The sequence below is a fragment of the Macrobrachium nipponense genome, chromosome 19 (genome assembly GCF_015104395.2).
Source record: "Macrobrachium nipponense isolate FS-2020 chromosome 19, ASM1510439v2, whole genome shotgun sequence".
In the NCBI taxonomy this organism is placed as follows: Eukaryota; Metazoa; Arthropoda; class Malacostraca; order Decapoda; family Palaemonidae; genus Macrobrachium; species Macrobrachium nipponense.
In genome coordinates this window covers 44,741,248-44,761,740 of record NC_061088.1, presented here as the reverse complement: position 1 = coordinate 44,761,740, position 20,493 = coordinate 44,741,248, and the positions used below count along the sequence as shown (strand labels likewise).

The 20,493-nt window shown below is 37.8% G+C and overlaps 1 protein-coding gene across 3 annotated transcripts in view; it reads left to right on the top strand.

The window, feature by feature from the left end:
• The window catches only part of LOC135216763 (UDP-glucose 4-epimerase-like), a 153,017-nt gene that overhangs the window by 108,207 nt on the left and 24,317 nt on the right, over window positions 1–20,493 (top strand). For all 3 annotated transcript variants that reach the window (XM_064252258.1, XM_064252242.1, XM_064252248.1), the window contains exon 6: window positions 6,413–6,501. In XM_064252258.1, coding sequence (XP_064108328.1) covers window positions 6,413–6,501 — 89 coding nt within the window. The remainder of the gene's footprint in view (window positions 1–6,412; window positions 6,502–20,493) is intronic.

The following is a 20,493-nucleotide window of genomic DNA, read 5'->3' as shown; positions in this document are numbered from 1 at the left end:
TGGAACAGTGGAGCGGTTGGTAATGAGGCACGGTGAACATGAACCCGAAGACTAGCCTCCCACTTGCAGGCTGGGAACAGCTGAACGTGGGTGGGAAGCAAAGTGCTTACTGATCCAAAGCACAATCACTATTTTGTTATTTAAAGCAAAACACCAAATTCTTCTGGCAAATCGATGGGTGCTAATATGCAGACTCAAATTATAGTTAAAACATCAAGAAATTATTATGATAAAGTTTAAACTGATCGTCTTGCCTACTGCTGGCAGCACAGGCATGCGCAGCAGTAGGCTAAGCTACAAGTTGCCAACATGTGGTATCACTGACAAAGGAATTGTACACTTCCTTTGCCGGAACTGTATAGTCGAAAGCACGTTTAGCTAACAATTCGTGGCTAAACAGCAATTAATTCCCTGGCAAAGCACTTCCTAATTCCCTAATTGGCACCTAACTAGTGTTGGTGTGTGGCTGTGTGTCTGTCTACGAACACGGATATTGCGGGCTTGTATTCCTGCACCGCTAAATTAAAACCTTGGCGCTGTCGCCTGTAAAAATCTGAATCACTTCTAAACACTTCTTAGAGCCCACCTTAATGCACCTTAATACTACTATAATAGTTATAATGATAGTAACCTTAATTGGCTGTCCTTAGTTCCAGTTCTGCCCTTTCATGACTACTTTAAGCCTTGTAAAAAAAAGTAATTTATGGTTTTACGGATTCCTGATTCATCTCTCTCGTAGTCTAGTAAATAGCAATTGGTAATTCGTTACTAATTGGCTAGGAATACTGGCAAGATTCGCCACTCTTATTTGGGGGTTGGTCTGGGATAAAGGTAATTTAGAATATTTCAAATTCAGCGCCTGAAGGGCCAATACCAACCTCCACACGTAATTATATAAAGGAAATGCGAATTGAAATTACCTCAATGATATTGGTAAATGGGAATGGAAGGTCGCCCTTCAAATCAGTTAGATTATGTTCAGTTAATTTTATTTGCAAAATTTACAGTAAACGTTGCAACTGCATGGGATGGCTGGGATAACCCATGCTAGGTGCAAATAAGTGCTGGAACAAAATGAACAATTTAGTGTCTCAAAATGAAATGGCATTAACTGAGTTTCCGCATTGAAATGAAATTATTAGTTTGGTGTTCTGAGGCTGGCTTGATATATCGCTGTATGTGAATTTGCCCATAACTTGGCCAGGTAATCTTCTCAGGTAAGAACTTGGGTAAGGTGCAGATACACGGAACACTAGGCAGTAGGTCACCATAATGGTAGTGAAAAATCTCTCATGTATGGGAATAATTCACGATGGAAGGGACTTATTATTCAAATAATTAGCACAAGTCACAAGGGAAATGTGCATGCTAGGTGGAAACAAAGGAGTTCTTTTAAGGAGGATGGGAGATTGGAATATTGGAAAAAGATGAGAATTTTGCGGAGAGAAACAATGGCTGGTTTAATTTGCATCTTCTGGACATACCTTATCTTGGGTGTGCATGTAGTTCGATTCTCGAAGTGGGCTCAGACCAGTGTAAATAGTAGACAAAGGGGGATGCAGAGCAACACGAACACGTCTTCTCGCTGCTGTAAGTAGACAAGGAGTGGCAAAGAAGCAAGGCAATACTAGGTCAGGCTGGGGCAGTGTCCAAAACGCAGTGAGTCGGCATTGTCTGGAAGAAGCGCATACAACCAGCAAAAAGGTCCCAGTAGAAAAGTGCTTGAAGCTAGGCCTATTTGGGGTCCAAATAGCAGCCCATTTTCCCCCATGATTGATCTAGGTTACCTAACAGCTTTCTAACCCCCAAAATCGTACAATGGAGGATGAAAGAATGACCGACTCTGCCTTTGTTTTGAAGTGCGAGTCACTGGTGGGAGAGTTAATAAAAAGCCGAATATAATATATCTATATAGTACATATATATAATATATTTTAATATATATATAAATATATATATATATATTATAATGATATCCTCTCTCTCTCTCTTCTCTCTATATATTATATATATATATAATATATATATATATATATATATATATATCTCTCTCTATATAATAGTATGATATATATATATATATATATATTATATAATATTATATAATATATTAAATATATATATATTATATTTTATATATATATATATTATATATTATTTATATATAATAATATATATTATATATTTATATTTATATTATATATATATATATATTTATATATATATATATTTTTATATATATATATATATCTTTTATATATTATATATATATATATATATATCTATATATATATAAAATATATATATATGTATATTATATATATATATATATATATATCTATATCTTTATATATATATATATATATTCTATATATATATTATATTATATATATTATATATATATATATAGATTATATTATTAATATAAATATAATATATTATTAATATATATATATATATATTATATATATATATTCTAATATATATATATATATATATTGTGACAAAGTGCTAAGTATCTGGTTACTACACTTAGCCTTCATTAATTGTTACCTCACAACAGCCAGACACCTGAACCTTCATCACAGGTAAAATACGACTGAATACTGTAAAGGCAACAGTGATCTCTGAAACAACTTACCATTGCTGCAGAAAATCAGACTAAGTTTATCGAAACAGGTGTGAGGTAATCTTATATGTAATTAAATTAATTAAAGGGCATCACTCCATCAACAACTTTAAAAGTCTTAAGTATTTTCCTGATTTCAGAAGTCTAAGTACTTCCCTGGCTCTAACTCACTTCAATTAAATTGAGGGAAAACAGCTCAATTACCACTCTGTTTCTACATATACAAAAATATACTTATATACTGGTGAAAAAGAAAACTGTTATAAAAATTTTAGATCCAAAAATTTACTATCAAACTCAAAATTTATAAGTGAAATTTACAATATCAGCGAAATTCACCGTTACTTGAAAACAAAGCAGAGTTTAATTAATTCTTGAATTAATTAAGTAAAATTAAATCAAAAGTAATTTATCACAAAATTCAAGAAAATTGATTAATTAATCAAAATTCAAAAGTCTTAGGAAATAATTAAAATGTGGAAATTTGCTAAACAACAATGATGCTTGAATAGAATTCCAAGTAAATGCAAATTAATTCATAAGTGTTAAATTCAGTTAAATGTCCAATGATTAATTAATGAAAACAAATAAGTTAATCAAATTATGAATGCAAATGAATATGCAGAAAAATGTGGAAAATACCAAAATTGCAAAAATGCACTAATCACACAGAATATGAAATAAACACACACACTTCAATAAGAAATAATGGACAAATTCACAAAAAATCACTTTAATAAGAAAGATGGATGAATGCACAAAAAATTACTTCAAATGAAACAAACATAAAACATAAAAATTTGCAATGTGTAAGAAATGTAAAGGTTTCACCAAATCACTGTAACTATTAGTTGCAACTAACACATTACCTTGGTACCAATTGTTTCTCCTGCAGCTAGTTCCAAAATTTCACCACACAATTCACAATACAGTAGTGCCTCAGGTTACGAAATTAATCCGTTCAAGTGGCCTTCGTAACCTGATTTTTTCGTATCTAGAACTAATTGCCTAATTCGTTCCAAGCCCTACAAAAACACCACAGTAAATTTTATTATAAAGCTAAATTGTCCAATAAACAATGAAATACAACAATTTGGACCATTCAACACTTAACCTAACCGTTGCTTTACCTGTAAATAAAGTGTATTAGTGTACAGGGTACACGAAATACTGTGTACATGTATGTACATATGTAGTAAAATGTGGAACCTTACCTTTTGAGTGAGGTGATGTTCAAAAGTGGCGACAGAGGAGGAGGACAAACGGCAGAAAACATGAACACTTAACTTTACGAAACATTAAGAAATGGCAGAAAACATTAACGCCAAACTTTACAAAACACAATAACAAATGACAGAAAACATTAACACTTTTTGATTATCTCCATCTTCGTCTCCATAGAAAACGTCCTCTTCTTTCCGTGAACTTCAGCAACATTCTTGGGACCCATGGCTAATAACGTAAGTCATTAAGTTCACGCACAACACGATAAAGTAACTTACAGTACAACGAAAGCGAAATCACTAACACGAATTTACGTTAACAAACGAAATATATGTAAACGAACGAATTCCAGGTGTTGCTGACCAATAGGAAAGCAGGATCTTATGGTGGTGACTAGCATCAGGAACCTATGGGAGAGCGGGAGGATGGTGGCGAGTCGACTGAGTTGGTGGTGCGCCAGTTTTAAAATTGTTCTTGGCGGCCCGGGCGAATCTCGGACTTTACCCTTTCACAACCTGAATTATTTTCATACAAAGAAGCAAAAAAATCTTCGTCTTTGCTTTCGTAATCTGAATTTTTTGTACATAGGGACTTTCGTATGTAGAGGTTCCACTGTATTTCAAAAAAGAAAAGGCGCCGTTACACACTTGTACAATGTTTGTTCAGATTCCACAATAAGCATTGAATAATACTAAATAATTCTAAGAAATATCAAATCTGAAATTTATTTGAGTGACCAACAATTACGTACACTAAAGTCTTTACGTTAATATGAAATTAAAAGTGGCGCAGGAGAGAACGAGAGGAGATGACCTCTGTACACCCGGGATTCAGTGTCTGTAATGAGCGCTTTCTCTCTCTCTTGCTCGTATGGGCGAACTTCAAGAAACAGACGGGCTCAAGTCGTTTTTGGACACGTAGTTCAGCAAATATCATAAAAATTCTCTTTCAAAACAATGTCTAAAGAGAAATTGAAATTACAATCGTAAATAACATTTATCATTACACAATTTAAGATGATAAAAGTATTTTAATATGAAAGGAATGATGATTTACAAAGAAAGCAACACTAAATGACATCATTTCCCAAAGATGACGTATGCTTAAACAGAACGTTCTAGAACAATTTTGCGAAATGATGATGCAAGACCATAGGAACATGGTGTAATTTCCACATGATTATTTGACAAAAACATACATGTTTGAAACCAGTCCTGTACGTAGTATGCTCTACATGTTCCAAACAGAACTCCCTATCAGACGTGTTGACATGTTTCCAAAACAAAACAGAGATCTCGAGTTCCCTTATCTTGAGTGATGACAAGTTGTGAAAACAAAATCGAGCATGCCCCGCGGCTATTGTACAATGCAAAAATGTTCTCTCTCATTTTACGTTCGACGATATTATTCTTAATTTTTACATTATGTTATGCGAAATCTGAATATATATTTTTAGACATCTTATAACTCTAAGCTAAATAAGGAATCTTAAAATGTTGCAAACATTTCTCCAACATTTCATTTTTAGGGAGGAAATATGCGTTACGAAAGTAGCAGCTATAATATATATGGTATATATATATATATATATATATATATATATATATATATATATATATATATAATCTTCCTTCACTTTATCTCACTGTCTAATTCTCTGTCTCTCTCTTGATCTTCCTCCTATAACAGGTTCCTCCCTGGCCCTCTTCACTCCCTCCTCGTCATCCATCCTCAACACATGCCCATATCATCTCAGTTGTGACTCTCTGTAATCTTTACTAAGCCTGCCCTTCTTATTTCATCATTTTCCAAGAAGCCATATTCCCACAATATACCTCAGCATTCTCATCTCTGTCCTCTCAAACTTTACTTACTCTTTTGTTCATAGGGCCCATGTTTCTGTTCCAGACATTAACACTGGTCTTATCACTGCGTTATATATATCTTGACTTTTAGCTTGATTGGCATTTTCTTATCACATACTACTCCAGCTATCTCTCTCCACTGGGATCCCCCATGCAGCTTTTATCCTACTGTCAACTTCAGCTTCACATCCCCCCCCCCCCCCCCCCCCCCTTGGCTTAAAGTAGATCCAAAGTATTTAAACTTTTCTGCCTGTTTTATAACCGAGCTTTTTTTTCTTGTATTACTATTCAGTATCTATCTTCCCTACTGATCAGCAAAACCTCTGTTTTTATTTACATTCACCTTTAAGCCACCCCTCTCTAAAGATTTCTGCCACTCTCCAACCCTTCTTTGCAGGTCCTCCTCATTTTCAATAACTAAGAATGCACAAGTGAGGATACATATTTTAAATACTCTTTGCCTATTTTGTGTTACATAGTTTATCAGGAAAATCATGCCATTCTACAAATCTTTAAGAATAATGCTGGAAATCTTTTATGATAATTTGTCTAAAATAATCTCAAAGTGATTAAGTTGTAAAGCATGCTGATGGTTTGGAAGAGCAGGTGGTCTTGCCATTAATAAACATGAGGATTTTTAGTATTCTATACTATATTGTTAACCTCCATAAATTAAATAACGTTAATATTGCAGGGGTGAGAGATTATATTCACGTGATGGATTTAGCATCTGGACATGTTGCAGCTCTATCTAAACTGGAGAAAGAGCACTTGAGGTACAAGGTATGGAAGAAAGTATATATTCATTGTTTTTGTGATGTTCTATATGAAATTATAAATGCCTAAATCTAACTATGAATCTTAATTGATCTGCAAGGCAGATTTGGTTTGTATTAATTTATTTGTATAATCTTAATAAAACATTTTGATAAAGCAGAATCTTGATAAATGTCTGCAAAACAAAATTATTTAGACGTAATGGTTCAAATGCAAATTTTGGATCATAAAATCTGAAATGTTATTCACAAATGTAAACTATTTTATATCAGTTGTTTAAATCACATTACTGAGCAGAAAGGTTACCTGACTTTCCTTGGTTGCATCTTCAGCAGAAGAGTAAAACCATAGTAATAAGTGGGTCTTTAACACTAATCACGGTGGCGATGGGTGGCAGTCACATTATTATTTTGGTTCCACCCAAAAGTCTCTGGATTTTTGTTTGGTTTTGACACTAGAGCTTTGTAACGGTCTTTTGCATGTGGCAAATCATGAGACTCGGGTTTCATGCAAGCCAGCGCTAGCAGGAGTCATGATGTAATGACAGATCAAGAACGTAAATGGATTTGTCCTGTTGAATTCGTGATGGAATTCACAACTCGTAGATTACAGAATGTTCTAAAGCTAGAGACATGCAGCAGTTTTGATTGGTAGTCCTTTGAGCTTTTCAATAACAGGTAGAAGTAACTGTGTGAGGAGTTACGTTTGTCCAAGTAATGGGAAAGACCTTTGCTGAAGAAACCTAATGAATTACTTTTTTTTTTCCTTTTTTGTTTTTTTTTTTTTTTGTTTTTTACTCCGAGAGGGCAAAAGATTATAAACCCAGAGGGGAACTTTCCCAAGTAAGGGCCACTCCACTCTTCAAATTCCTTCAAAGATTTGTTAGTGTGATGATAGAGGTAGGCTGTGAGAGGTTGGATTCATGAAGAGCAGTAACTAATAACATATTTCCTAGAGGTAACAGTTATTTCAACCTGATCATACTCATTTTCTATTGAATGGCTCCTCTGTTGAAGGAAACACTAATGTGTTTTATTTACCCATAAGCACTGTATAGTTTTTGAGATGGCTGAAGACTTGAGACTTTCCTCGCCTCACTCTGATTTTGTCTTGCCTTGTTCTCATTACCAACCATGAGCTCCACTGATATCATAGTCTCCAGTTCGCGGTGTTCTACTATTTACAAATTACTCCCACCGACAGTAGTATATCACTTAATCTTGATTAACTTGGTCAACCTGGAATTCTCTGTAGGAAACATATTATGTAAAATTTCTAAACATTATAATGATGTGTATTTTAACATGTATGAAATACACTAAAATTCCAATAATCATATTATTAAACAATCATATTCTCAAAAATAATTATCTAAACAAAATTAACATGTACTAAGCTGGAACATTACAGTATAGGAAAAAAAAAAACAAATCTCTTTCACTTCATTCATACTTTGACATCAGTGTGTAGAATGTCTCTTGTGTTAAAAGTCAAGTTTTCTATTTTGAGGTCTTTCATCTTTTCAAAGATGCAGCCACAGTAAAAATGCTTGTTTCATCACAAATCTAATACTTTACATCACCCTTTTGTCTCGTTTTATAGACTATTACCCTTATGTCTCGTTTTATAGACTATTAGTCAGTTCACAGAATAAAACGAAGTCCTTGTAATCCATTCATTTGGTTTACAGTGGTCCACTGATGTCAGACAGTGACGCTTCTAACTGTCCAAATACCATTTACAGTCAATTTTCATTCACTTAAAGCATTTTTATTAAGCATTTGAAGGCAAGGTTACAACTTCTTTATCAGGAATATACTTATTGCAAATTGCAGAATATCACTCTTTGCAAAAAACTTCACGTTTGAAAGTAAAAGTACAAATTTCACGTAACACAGAAAACACTGTATAGTTTCAAGAGTGTGTAGAACCTTTATTTCCTTCAGATGAATGCTAGTGGTAATTAGTACCTACTTTCATCATATACCTACTAATATAAGTGTTAAAGTTCCTTTGAATAGTGTCATGTTCATTGTTTTATTAACTTTAATGAGTTTACCGTAAGTATAATTATATTCATTCACTGTTAATTCTGGCCTGTTTACTCGCTTGTTATAAGTTAATGGTACTTGGTATTGTTTACATTAGGTACAATTCATGTTTTCTGTGTATTACAGGATGCCTGTACCTTTACTTTCAAGTATGAAGTTTTATTGTAAATAGTACTACTCTGCTCTTCTTCTGTTAAGTATAATACTGCTAAAGAAGTTGTAACCTTCCCTTGACCATTGATTACTTTGTGTTCTCTTTGCAGTAATGTACTATTTTTATTTTTGGAATTCAGTTATTCTCTCTGGTATTCCAACTTACCACATTAAACCACATTAATTCTGTCTTTTTAGAGTCGGAAATGGATGGCACCAGAAAAAAATTTATTTAGTAGTTATGTATTTTTCGTTGTAAATTTCTATGTAAATGATCTCCAAATTGGTGTATATCTTTCAATAAGCATATAATGATAATTAATTTGACTTCTGAAGTAGCTTTTTTCCAAACTGAAAAAATTTAAATCTTTAAAATTGAAGAGATCCCTGTATAATATACTATGTACATTTTATGAGTTACACTTTAAACCCTTAAGCCTTGAGGAATGTACAATGTTTCATTATTATTGATATTTTTTCCATGGTTGATAATGAGCAAAATCATCAGACTGGTTTTTTAGTAACCATGGCCCAATTTTTTAAAAATATATTATTGGGGCAGAGTTGTTCTTCTGAACTGATGTGTAGTGTAGTTGGAATTCAGTATTTCTATGGTTTATACCTCAGTACTCTTCCACTCTGATGCCATCCTACTCCTGTTCTAAAGAAGCCCTCCATCCTCCAAGCGTCAGAAATGGAGCAACTTAAGGTGCTCTTAATCATCTAAGCACCACCAAGAGGTAAACCAGATTCTGCACTGGCTGCCTACTTCCACTTCTTCCAGATAGATTACTTTACTTGAAAATTACTTGGGTCCCTAGTATTTCAGTATCTCTTATTAAGTAGCTTGCTGAATACTACAATCTTGGTTGGGATTTTAAAATCCCCACTTAAGCTTTCGATAGTTTTCTTCCTTAGCTGGAAAGGTTACAATATGTACATCAACTCTTATTCTCACGTATAGTTACTATCATCATTTGTTGGCTATTACCTGGCCAGGAACACTCTTGCAACTCACCTGATGGTGACAGATATTCATGATTTAGAATCTTTCTGATCCTTCATCAAAAACAGTATTAGGGTTGCTTACAAAGGCACATTGCTGCTTAAAAGCATCAGTTCATCCAAAAGAAAAGGTTACTTCATGTATTGTATATTATGATGAAGGAATACAGTTCATATGATTTACATTTTTCATCAAATTTTGATGTGCTTTCAACACCTCATCATATAAACTGTATATGGTATCTTGTTGCTACATATTTCAGAAGTAAAAAAGTACTGAGAAATAATGTTGTAATCATTATTTTTTCTGAATAGCAAAGTTTTATGACAAAGGTTCCTGTTTAACACTTTATTTGGTGACTGTGAGGAAACACCATGTGTGGTTAGCATAGGGGAGGAGCTGTAACTTAGATTTAATCCTATAAAGCTAACTAAATTCTTTATCCTAAAAAGATTTTACCTATCCCACTGGAGTGTTGGAAACATTCACTTAATTCAGCTGCATAATTAAGTATATACCCTGGCAAGACAAGTCAGGATCCAAAAGCGGTCATGACCTTGAAGAAAGGTGGTTGTTGCCTTTTAGAAGACAAGCCTCCCAATGTCATTAGAACTACCATAATTCCAGATTTCGGGGGCATTGAATCCCCTTGTGAATAATTTGGTGTGAGATTTGCTATCTTCAGCTGTCAATACACAAAGCATTCACCTCAGTTCATTCAGTTCTTGTCTTGGCAGATTGCTTACAAAGGCACATTGCTGCTTAAAAGCATCAGTTCATCCAAAAGAAAAGGTTACTTCTGTTTCCAAGGGCTTGAGAAAAAGATGTTCTTTTGGGTCTCATCCGTCGTTCTTCATGTAATCTCCCTAGCTCTCTTAATTTTTATCTTAGCCACTGCCTCGCAAGGATTTATCTACTTCTTGGCTTCAGGAATAGTTTGAGAACTCAATCAAGCATTAAAACTGCTAAAGTATCTTGATGGTTGGCAAGTGATGACAGTCTCGGCCAAAACTGAGACATTGTTTATATCCTTGATCTAGATTCCAAGAGGCATTGGAGAATGAGGGGGTATCCAATTTAGTAAGAGAAATCAGTGCAAGTACCTATTTCCAAACCGATAATCTCCTTAGGAAGGAGTATAACCATGTAGTAGGCCCCAAATAAAGAGCCAAAGGACTATGATACATATATCCTGTTGAATTGATGCCATCTGAGAAATAAGTACCTGTACCTGTTTCTGGAGCAAGCCTCTTCAACTTCAGTTGAATAGTGAACACTGATCAGTTGAACTTTTAATGACCTACCTCCACTCAGACAACTTTCTCTTACCAGCCTAACAAGAAAACTTCTGTAGCAGTTCTTTGAGGAGGGCATTTTTACCACAGAGGGACATTTTAATTACCCAAAATCATCATGTTGAAGGAATTTTGACGATCAGGAATAGTCTTGATAGGCACTGCCTCAATACAGGTTTAAGATGCAGGCCATTTTGACTACTGTAGTATAGTATATTCCCGTTGGCTACATGGTAAGAGTGACCTATGCACCAACTTCTTAGAGTGGAAGACAGTCTTTTTAGCTCTATGAGCTATCCTTCATCAACTAAAATAAAGCAGTGTAAGTTTTAGGAGTAATGTTTAGACAGTTTGTTTGGTCATCTAGTGATTCTCATAGATCTTTGACCATAGCAGAACCACATTAAACAAAATTCCAGGTATCTCCTTCAGAGATTTAATTCGAAAGTCCATAAATTTCCTTCTCCTGTCATATTCATTCAGTCACCATCATGAATCCAATGGTTACAAAATATTTTGATACTAATGGCTCTACTCTGGCTCAGCAGTCCTGTTAGATCTTAGTGGAGATAAACAAAGTTCCTTCTAGGAGCAGGGTATTGCTATTTTAACCACTTATAAAACATTGCAACAAGAAACTAAGCCACAACCTTCACTAACCAAGAGGGGTCCCATTAGTGGAGGTTTTTATGTTTTATTATGAGATGACTGCTAATGATGCCATTTGCCAATCTACACCAATTAAATTGGCAGCTCTTGTAGGATTAGTGGAGTAGTAGGGGCTTTGATCAACTCTGAATCGCTATACTACAAACAGTGGATGGACTGCAGTACTTACATCACTTAGGTACAGTGGTGCTCAAATCGGAGGCAACATGATTCTTTTTGTTTTGTCCAGATTCTCTGACTCAGTGTGACTTTGCAAGTAGTGTTAAAATTTTTTTATTATTTCTAATGTCTTACATGTCAAAAACTTTGCGAATTCACAGCTAGCACTATTTTCCTTGTGTGTATATAATTATGATCCCTTTCATTCATTGGTATAATTTGTAATCCGTGTGATTTGAACTGACTTTATTTTCATGTTGCTTAGTTCAAAATACAGTATGACGAGGTTAGCAGGGCCATCTGTGACAGTGCACTTAACGTGCTCCTTGGGCTGGTCAACATAACTACCTCTGCAGCATTATAACAGTAAACCTAATAAACTTAACAGTCATAATAATATTTTCAAAATAGGAATATGAATTTCAAAAAATTTTCTTTGAATGTTGAAGTTTTGGGCTGTGTTTAAGCTGCCTGTATGTTTCAAAATGATTTATTGGCCTAAAAAAAATAATCTAAGCGTTCTGAGATATGATCTCTTACTAATGAATTTATTTGTAGAGATTACCTGTTCTTTGAGGAATTAAAGATGATGATGATTTTAATTATATGGAGAAGATGGCTATTAGTAATCGAAATATCTGTCAGTATTAACATCCAAGTGCATGGAACACTTGTATTTTAACTGGCTTAATATATTATATGCTTAAAAAGGCCTTCTGCTCACTTCTTATGTATAATTTATTCGTTCATATGGTAACTTGAAGTGCAAGAATGTGTACATAACCTCATTTGCTGTCTGGCCAGAAATTGTTGATAAAGAGATGTGAGTGCAAAGTGTAAAGTAAAGAAATCTAACACACCTAGGCCTAGGAACAAAATCTTGGCTTTGACAAAAGAATAATTGCATTGGCGAATATTTGCTAGTGCCATCATTTTTGAAGTGGTTAAGAAATATATCATAAATAATTTTATTTGTATGAAAATCCAAATATTCCTCTATCACATATAAATTAAATGTTTTCAAGATAATTTAATTGTAGACCTACATGTGTTAAACACACGCTCTACTCACACGTTGATATCAGTGGGTGCATTCTACTTTTGTATTTACATATTTACATTTTTTCTGTGTTTAAACATTAAAACAATCAAATATGAACATTTTAAATTTTATGGTTGCTTTGGAAGGAATATTAATGTTATGACAAGTATTTTAATTTTTTTTATTTAACAATTGAACTGAGATTTGATGGCAACTTTGTTTTTGACAAATGCACCAGCGATGAGTGAACAAAAGTTTTGGAAATGTTTTGTAAGTGTTATTTTTCTGAAATTTGGTCACATGTGACATTTTCCTACAGTTTTGAAATATATAATAGATTTCACTCTTATTTCCGTATTACATATGGCCTTATTGTATGCAATAATAGTGTTTTTGCATCAAAATAATAGATAAATATGGAGCATGTTAGGTTACTAGTTTGTGAATTTTGAACAAAATCCTATGCAATCATGTAACATCAATTCTGAGCATAGTTGTACCTAGGCTGTTCAGATTAAGTGTTCATCACTAGACATAGGAAAAAATGTCTCAGGAAGATGTGTTCTTGTTGCATTAAAGCCCCTGATTAGGACTTCCAATTCTCATGTCCCTGGGCAGAATAAACTTTTATTCCAGGTACCATGGTTTGATAAAATTAAGTAAGAACATTATTTTTTTTGGCTTAGCCAGTTTAGCAAATGGGCTAAGAATAGTGCATCTGAAAACCAAGCATCCTTAGTCAGGCACCAGTCATGAAAATAGGCCTGTTATATCTTGACTTATAGCCAAATTCTGAATGCTACCTCTGGAGAATTTCTATAAATCTTTATCAAAACATATTTTTAGCATAGATATTAAATATTTAGCAGTTGAACCTATGGGAGTAGTAGGCCAACTGTTTTGTCCTTGAAACGAGGGTGTTTTCAACAGACTTCTCATCTCCAGTCCATTTCTTTCCACATTCTTAGTTCTCAGAACCTTTTGGTGACGTAAAGTTTTTCTTCAGAAGTTCATTTTGCTCCACTAGGTCCAGTTTTACTTATCCATCCTATGTTGGAACAGCTATGGAAACATTTCCATTTAAATAGCTATAAAGGTTAATGTTAAGTAATAAGTTTCTAGTGAAAGTTTTTTCAATTTGACATAAGGCTATTGCAAACTAGTACTGAAAATAATTGTAAGAAAAATGTATACTTAATAATTGCTTAAAAGAATTTGAGGGGTTCACCTAGGAAAATTTACTTTACCTGACCAAACACGTGTATGATAAGAACACATATCCCAAGATGTGTTTATTAGTATGGTACTCGACAAGGGCTTCCACAATATTTGTTTTCATTATTTTAAAAAGTTTGTAAAATATATGTAAATGACTGTGTACCCTCCAAACTTTAGTATAAAAGGGATTTTGACGTAGGAAAAATCTATTTCTGGGTGATTGGCTCGTGTCGCCCTATGAAATATCCTTAAGATCATTATTTCTAGGTAAAATTAATCTAAAATTACCAGAGAAAAACAAAATTAAGAAAATGTCAGTAAAACTGACTCGCTCACTCTATAAAAGAAGTGTCGGTATGGGAATATAGGCGAGTGGGATCACTACCACGAGTCATTCACCATTTAGACCTTCCAACATAAAATCCCCACCAGAGAGAGCTGATACTAAAGGGTGATGCGGCCGCTACTACTACTACTACTACCGACGCCACGGACAGCAGCGCCCCTAGCGGTCATCCTTAATCTATGAACATCTTGTCCTGCAGGGTGGGTAAAAGAAAACAGGGTGGGTTTCATAGGGCGACACGAGCCAATCACCCAGAAATAGATTTTTCCTACGTCAAAATCCCTTTTCTGGGCTCAGCTCGTGTCGGCCTATGAAATAGTACCAGAGAAACAGACAAGATGGGAATAAGGACAAATGAAACCCAATAGTAAAAAAGAGATATATAATATAAGTGAATCAGGGACATTACAGTATACAAACAAAGTACTTAAAGCTAACTTATCCTAAACAATGGTATGATAAAGAAAGCAATCAATATAAAGTACTTAAAATTAACTTATATTAGACATAGTAATATATAATAGTGTAATGGCAAAAACAATAAAGAATGATTCACTTAATTAAGATATTTACAAAATATACAAACTCATTGTGTTCTACCCTAGCATAAAAATAAGGGTAGAAACACTGAAGTACATTATATGTACATAACGTGGATGTCCCTAGCAAAAAATAAGGGACAATCCACCAATATGATTCTAGCGGCTAAGGCTAGAGTATTCCGAGTAGCATGGCAATAGGGTGAGGCATGTTGGACGAGGTAGGTAGAAAGGAGACCTGGATCTATACTACAACTACAATGCAGTATCAGGAGAAACAATGTTTCCGGCTGCTACTGCAGAAAATTTTAAAGATTCCAAGGACTTCAGGTAATGACGTTTAAAGACTGTCGGTGATTTCCATCCAGTATACTTTTTAAGATCCTCAAAGTTCATATGTTGGAAGTAATTAATTGAGGTGGCTACTCCTCTGATGTCATGTGCTTTTGGAAATGAATCAGGGTTGGCTTGTTTAATGAAGTAAAGGATCTGTTGTCTGATTCCTTTCACTGATAAAGTGCCACCTTTTTCTCTCATAAAGAGAGAACCTGAGGATCTAGAGGATGTACGAGATAGAAAGGCTCTTAAAGTTGATACTGGGCAGAGAGAAGGATCTTGCGGAAGTGGGATGACTTTCCAAGGAGCCCACCTTGCAAGGGGATCCTCATTTTTAGCTAAAAAGCTACGATCCGGAGAAAGTAGAACTTCTCCTGAGGGGAGAAATTCCACATGACCCACATCTCTGGATAGAGCCGACAGTTCTGAAATTCTGGCTCCTGAAGCCAGGCTTAACAAAAATAACGTCTTTCTAAGAAGCATTATGAATGTGCAAGACGAGTTGTCAGTATCTGAGGCTAGTTTGAGGACATCATTTAAGAACCATGAAACTGCAGTAGGCCTTTGAGAAGGTCTAAGTCTAGCACAGGCTTTGGGAATAGACGTAAAGTAAGATTCTGTTAGGTCTATTTGGAAACCCAACTGAAATATTTTCTTCAAAGCCGATTTATGAGTAGTAATAGTGCTAGCTGCTAATCCTTTTTCAAACAAGGACCTGAAAAAGGATATAGCTAAGTTAACTGTCATGGTTGTAGTGTTTGATTCTTTCAGGAAGGATGCTAATTTTTTAACAGCTGAGTCATATTGTCTAATAGTTGACTCTCTTTTATCTGATTCTAGAAAGAGGATGTTTTGTGGATCAATGTTAGCATCTTTTTTAGCTGCAAACTTCATGAAGTCCATAAAGTTAGGGTCTGAAGAATTCCTGAGGAAGCGAACACAGTCCTCATTTGTACTGATTGCGACAGCTTGGGATTGGGAATCCGTTGAGGTCGGAGACCCAATTCCAGAAGCAGAGGATACCAGTTGCTTTTTGGCCAGTCTGGAGCAATCAGAGCTACTAGTCCCTTGAAAGTCCTCAGCTTGCTCAAGACTTTCAAAAGAAGATTCACTGGAGGAAAAACATAGATTTTCCTCCATTGATTCCAATGTAACGACAGGGCGTCCGTGGCATAAGCCAGAGGGTCCAGGTTGGGGGCCACATAGCAAGGGAGCTTGTGGTTCGCTTGTGAGGCGAAGAGATCTACTTGGAGACCTGGGACTCTCCGGCATATCCACTGGAATGACCTCCCGTCTAGGGACCATTCTGATTCCAGAGGGACTGACCGGGACAAAGAGTCTGCTATCACATTTCTTACCCCCGCCAGGTGAGTGGCGGACAGATGCCATCTGTGTTTGTCTGCTAGCGCAAAGATGGCTATCATGACATGATTCACGTGTTTGGATTTGGACCCTCCTCTGTTGATGCAATGTACTACCACTGCACTGTCCAAAACTAGTCTTAGATGAGACTTCTTCGGGGGAAGGAGTCTCTTCAGGGTAAGAAATACTGCCATTGCTTCCAGGACGTTTATGTGAAGTTGGCGGAACTGAACTGACCAAGTCCCCTGAACTTGCTTGAATTGAGAATATCCCCCCCATCCGGACAGGGAGGCATCCGTGTGAATGGTTAACACTGGAAGGGGATATTGAAGGGGTACTAATTTGGCAAGATTCTTCACTTTTGTCCATGGACGGAGCTGATTGCGAAGGATCTGTGGAATTACTGACAACTTGTCTCGAGATTTGACGTTTGCTCTCGATCGCCAAACTTGATTTATATCTTTCAGCCTTGCTTTCAGGAGGATGTCTGTCACTGAGGCAAACTGAAGAGAACCTAGGATTCTTTCCTGGTTTCTCCTTGATGTTTGTTTGCATTTGAGAAATTGTTTCACAGACTTGGCTACTTCTTTTCTTTTGACCACCGGAATTGACAGATTGTGGGAAGACAAATCCCATTGGATTCCTAGCCACTGAAAACGAGACTCCGGAGTGAGTCTGGATTTCGTTTTGTTTATCTGGAACCCCAGATGTTCCAGAAATTGAACTACCTTCTTCGTGGCTTTGAGACATTCCTCGACCGTTGGTGCCCAGATCAACCAATCGTCGAGGTATGCTGCTACCATTATCCCTTGAGTTCTCAACTGTTGAACTACCACTTCTGCTACTTTCGTGAATACCCTGGGGGCTACATTCAGACCGAAGGGCATCACTTTGAATGAGAACGTCTGATTTCCTAGTTTGAAGCCTAGGAATGGACGGAAGTGTCTGGCTATAGGGATATGATAGTATGCGTCTGTAAGATCGATGGAGGTTGTGACGGCCCCACGGGGAAGTAAGGTCTGTACCTGCGAGATGGTGAGCATTTTGAACTTGTCGCAACGAATGAAAGAGTTTAGCTTTGACAAGTCTAAGATTACCCTTCTTTTTGTTGAGCCTTTCTTTGGCACGCTGAATAAGCGACCTTGAAATTTTAGATGCTTGACTCTCGCAATAGCTCCTTTCTGAAGGAGTTCCTCCGCATAATCTGTCAATTCCTTTGATGGTTCCTGATAGAATGATTTGATTGGAGGAGGATCTTTGATCCAACTCCAACCCAATCCTTTGGACACGATGCTCTGTGCCCATTTGCTGAACCCCCACCTGTGACGGAAGAGGAACAGCCTCCCTCCTACCTGGGGAGCCTCACTGTTGTTGGGCGGGTTGACCTCCGCGCCATCCTCTGAAGTGCTTACCTCTTGCAGCTCTTCCTGTGCCACGTTGGCGAAAGTGGCCCCTCGCCCTGCTACCCCTAGAGAACCTATTAAAGGTTGGGTAGGCCTGGCTTTCGTACATTGAATTGAAGGCCGGCGAGACTGCGTAAGAGGTGGAAGGTTGGCTTTGAGGAGACAACAGGAGAATGGGTTGCGTCTGCTTCGAAGTTGACGGCTGTCCCTGTTGTGTAACTGGGACGGCCTGAACAAATTGCTGTTGCTTTTGGTAAGGCTGGAACCTTCTTCCTGTCTTCTTTAGCTTCTTACCAGCAGCAGGGGCGGTCTCTTGTTTCCTCTTGGAAGAGATGCCCCATCTGGCTCTAAGGCTCTGGTTAAGCCTAGCAGCCTCGTGGTGCACCTCATTCACAGAGGCCTCTGGGACGAGGTCCGCACCCCACATGCTGGAAGCTAAGAGTCTATTAGGCTCATGCCTGATAGTTGCCTCCTGCAAGACATGCTTTCGGCAGTTCCTTCTAGCTAGGAAGAAGTCAAAAGCATCAGCTTGGACTGTCTGAAGCTGTGATTTGGCCAGAATCTTGAATAAAGGTTCTGTGGCGTAAGACAGGGCAGCCATTTCCGTAATGATCAGGGAGTTAAGGGACCTCCCAAATCTTGTACGGGCATCAAACTCTGCCTGAATAAGGGTATCAGGCTGTCTTGGAAGCTTCTCGCCAAACTGATCCATTGCACAGTCTGGCTTAAGCTTACCTACTGAGAACGTGGCAGGCAAGTTCTCCCACAATTCTCCAAAGGCCGGGAAGAGCGGAGAAGTAGATTCCGCTTCCCTCAACTGTGGCATGGGCTCGTCCTTGAGGACTGCCTGAAGAGTCGCTTCAACTACTTTGGTAGCGAACGGAAGAGAAGCCTCCTCCTCCGTAGCGAAAATAGTGAATGGACTCTTGAATGCTTGGAGTTTGGTGTTGGTACACTCCCAATCCTCCAGGCAGTGAACCCATTCCCGCTGTGCATGATCCCTACTATACAGCACAGTCTCTCGGGAGATCTTATCCTCTCTAGTGAGAGCAGCGACGGTCAGCCTAGCATACCCAATGAAAGGCTGAGTCAGTCCGGGAGGATAGAACTCGAAGTCCTCAATCCTTCGAGTTCCACACTCCGGGATAGAAATCATGCCGTCCTTGAAGGGGGCATAAGCGGCCACTCTCCATGGGTTATCCATGGAGAAGGCTGGTAGGGATTCGTAAGGAGGTAACTGTAAAACACCAGTACCTGCTACAGGGGAGCTTGGCTGAGGAGCCTGGTTAAGACCAGCAAAGCGGTCGTCGTGCTCTCTAACTCGGTTAGAGAGATCTTGAATCGACTGGCCAGACTGGTTGATGGTGTTTGACAGCTGTGCAAACATCTGTTCAAACTTAGAGCCAAGAGAGCCAACCATCTCTCCCACTTGTTGCATCACAACTGCTGAAAAGGTGGTGGGATCAAAGGAGCTTGGTCCCGCCACCCCAACAGGAGTTACCGGAGTAGATCCGGTAGATGCCGGAGAAGGCGTTGGCTCGGCCGGAGCGCGAGCCTTCTCCTTAGAAGCCTTGCTTCTAGAGCTCTTAGAATAGGAAGAGCTAGGCTTTGCTTTCACCGCGTCAGCGTAGGAAGTCGTAGACTTCCTAGCTGAAGAAGACGACGACTTCTTAGAAGTCGTCTTATGCAGTGTCTTCTGTTCTCTCTGTCCCTTCACCTTCGGGGGTACAGAGAGAGCGGGAGAGCAAGCAGGGATCTCAGATCCCGTGAAGCCTTGGAATGAAGAGGAAGAAGGGACAGGGGAAGAAGATCCAGGAGCACCCAAGGAAAGACCTTGGGCGCCCGACACACCTACCTCAACCAACAAATCCTCTGCCCCTACCGCCATAGGCTCAATATTCAGGTCCAGGTTGGCCACATCTGGGACCGGCTCCTGCGTAGAGACGGACCCGAACGCCTGCTGCACCTCCTGCTGGATAGAGGCTATGAGAGGGGCTGCCGAGATGGGGTCCACGTAACCAGTCGACTTGCCACCGGGGAAGATCTGGACGGCCAGCTTCTTATCAAGTATATAAGGCTGGCCCTTGGCGGCGTTCTTCCCGAAGCCGCCCACCCAAGCCTTCAGGGTTGCCAGGGCGACTTCCTTCACGGCGGCAGCCTGAAAGAGAAGGCGATATGAAGCTTCTAACGGCGGAGATAGGGTTTAACGAAGCTTAAGACTAAGTGTTAGTAGTGATAAGACCAAGAAAAGTCTAGGAGTAGACTTACCCCACCCAAAAGCTGACTAACGAGGTCGTAGCAGATGGTGCAAGCCTCCGGGTGCCAAACGATCAGTCCGTTGTGGGTGGTGGCACACGGGGCGTGGGTCCTACACTCTTCATGGGTGCAGGGGTCGTACAACGTTGCGTTGCAACCTGGG